Source organism: Melanostigma gelatinosum, assembly GCF_949748355.1.
Source record: "Melanostigma gelatinosum genome assembly, chromosome: 4".
In the NCBI taxonomy this organism is placed as follows: domain Eukaryota; kingdom Metazoa; phylum Chordata; class Actinopteri; order Perciformes; family Zoarcidae; genus Melanostigma; species Melanostigma gelatinosum.
In genome coordinates, this window is record NC_136637.1 from 2301430 (window position 1) to 2301889 (window position 460).

Consider the following 460-nt stretch of genomic DNA (forward strand, 5'->3'; position numbering starts at 1 on the left):
GAGATGCTGTGCTGGCTGAGAGAAGACGAGATGTCGGTCCAGGAGCTGCTACAGAGGGTGCAGTGTGTCATCACTCATGTCGGTAAGTCGTCACATTTCTCCACTATTCTTTTCCTCCTCATCTTCCTCCTCGTATTTCACAGATGGTTAGATCTGAGACAAGCTTTTGTTTCCACTGGGGGTAAATGAACGCGGGAGCCCGTTGAAGTGTACAACGTGCTTCAAGGTTGTATCTTGCTTTTCTGGTAATCCGTGAATTGGTTGAAAATGTGAAGAGAAACAGAGCAGATGAGAGCGAGGCAGGGAATCTCCGTCCTCTCATCAGGACCACTGAGTGAAGGGGATGCAGAGGGATGCTCTGCACATGGGCAGAGGAGAAAGTATGTCAGCAGGATAAAACAGGAGAGCCGTTAAGTGTGATCAATGTTGATCTTTCTGTGGTTATAACATGTTCCACTGT

The 460-nt window shown here is 47.8% G+C and overlaps 1 protein-coding gene across 1 annotated transcript in view; it reads left to right on the forward strand.

Annotated features, from left to right (window-relative positions):
* The window catches only part of mcf2l2 (MCF.2 cell line derived transforming sequence-like 2), a 161021-nt gene continuing 160561 nt past the window's right edge, over positions 1-460 (forward strand). The window contains exon 1 of the mRNA XM_079267930.1: positions 1-82. Coding sequence (XP_079124056.1) covers positions 4-82 — 79 coding nt within the window. The 5' untranslated portion in view covers positions 1-3. The remainder of the gene's footprint in view (positions 83-460) is intronic.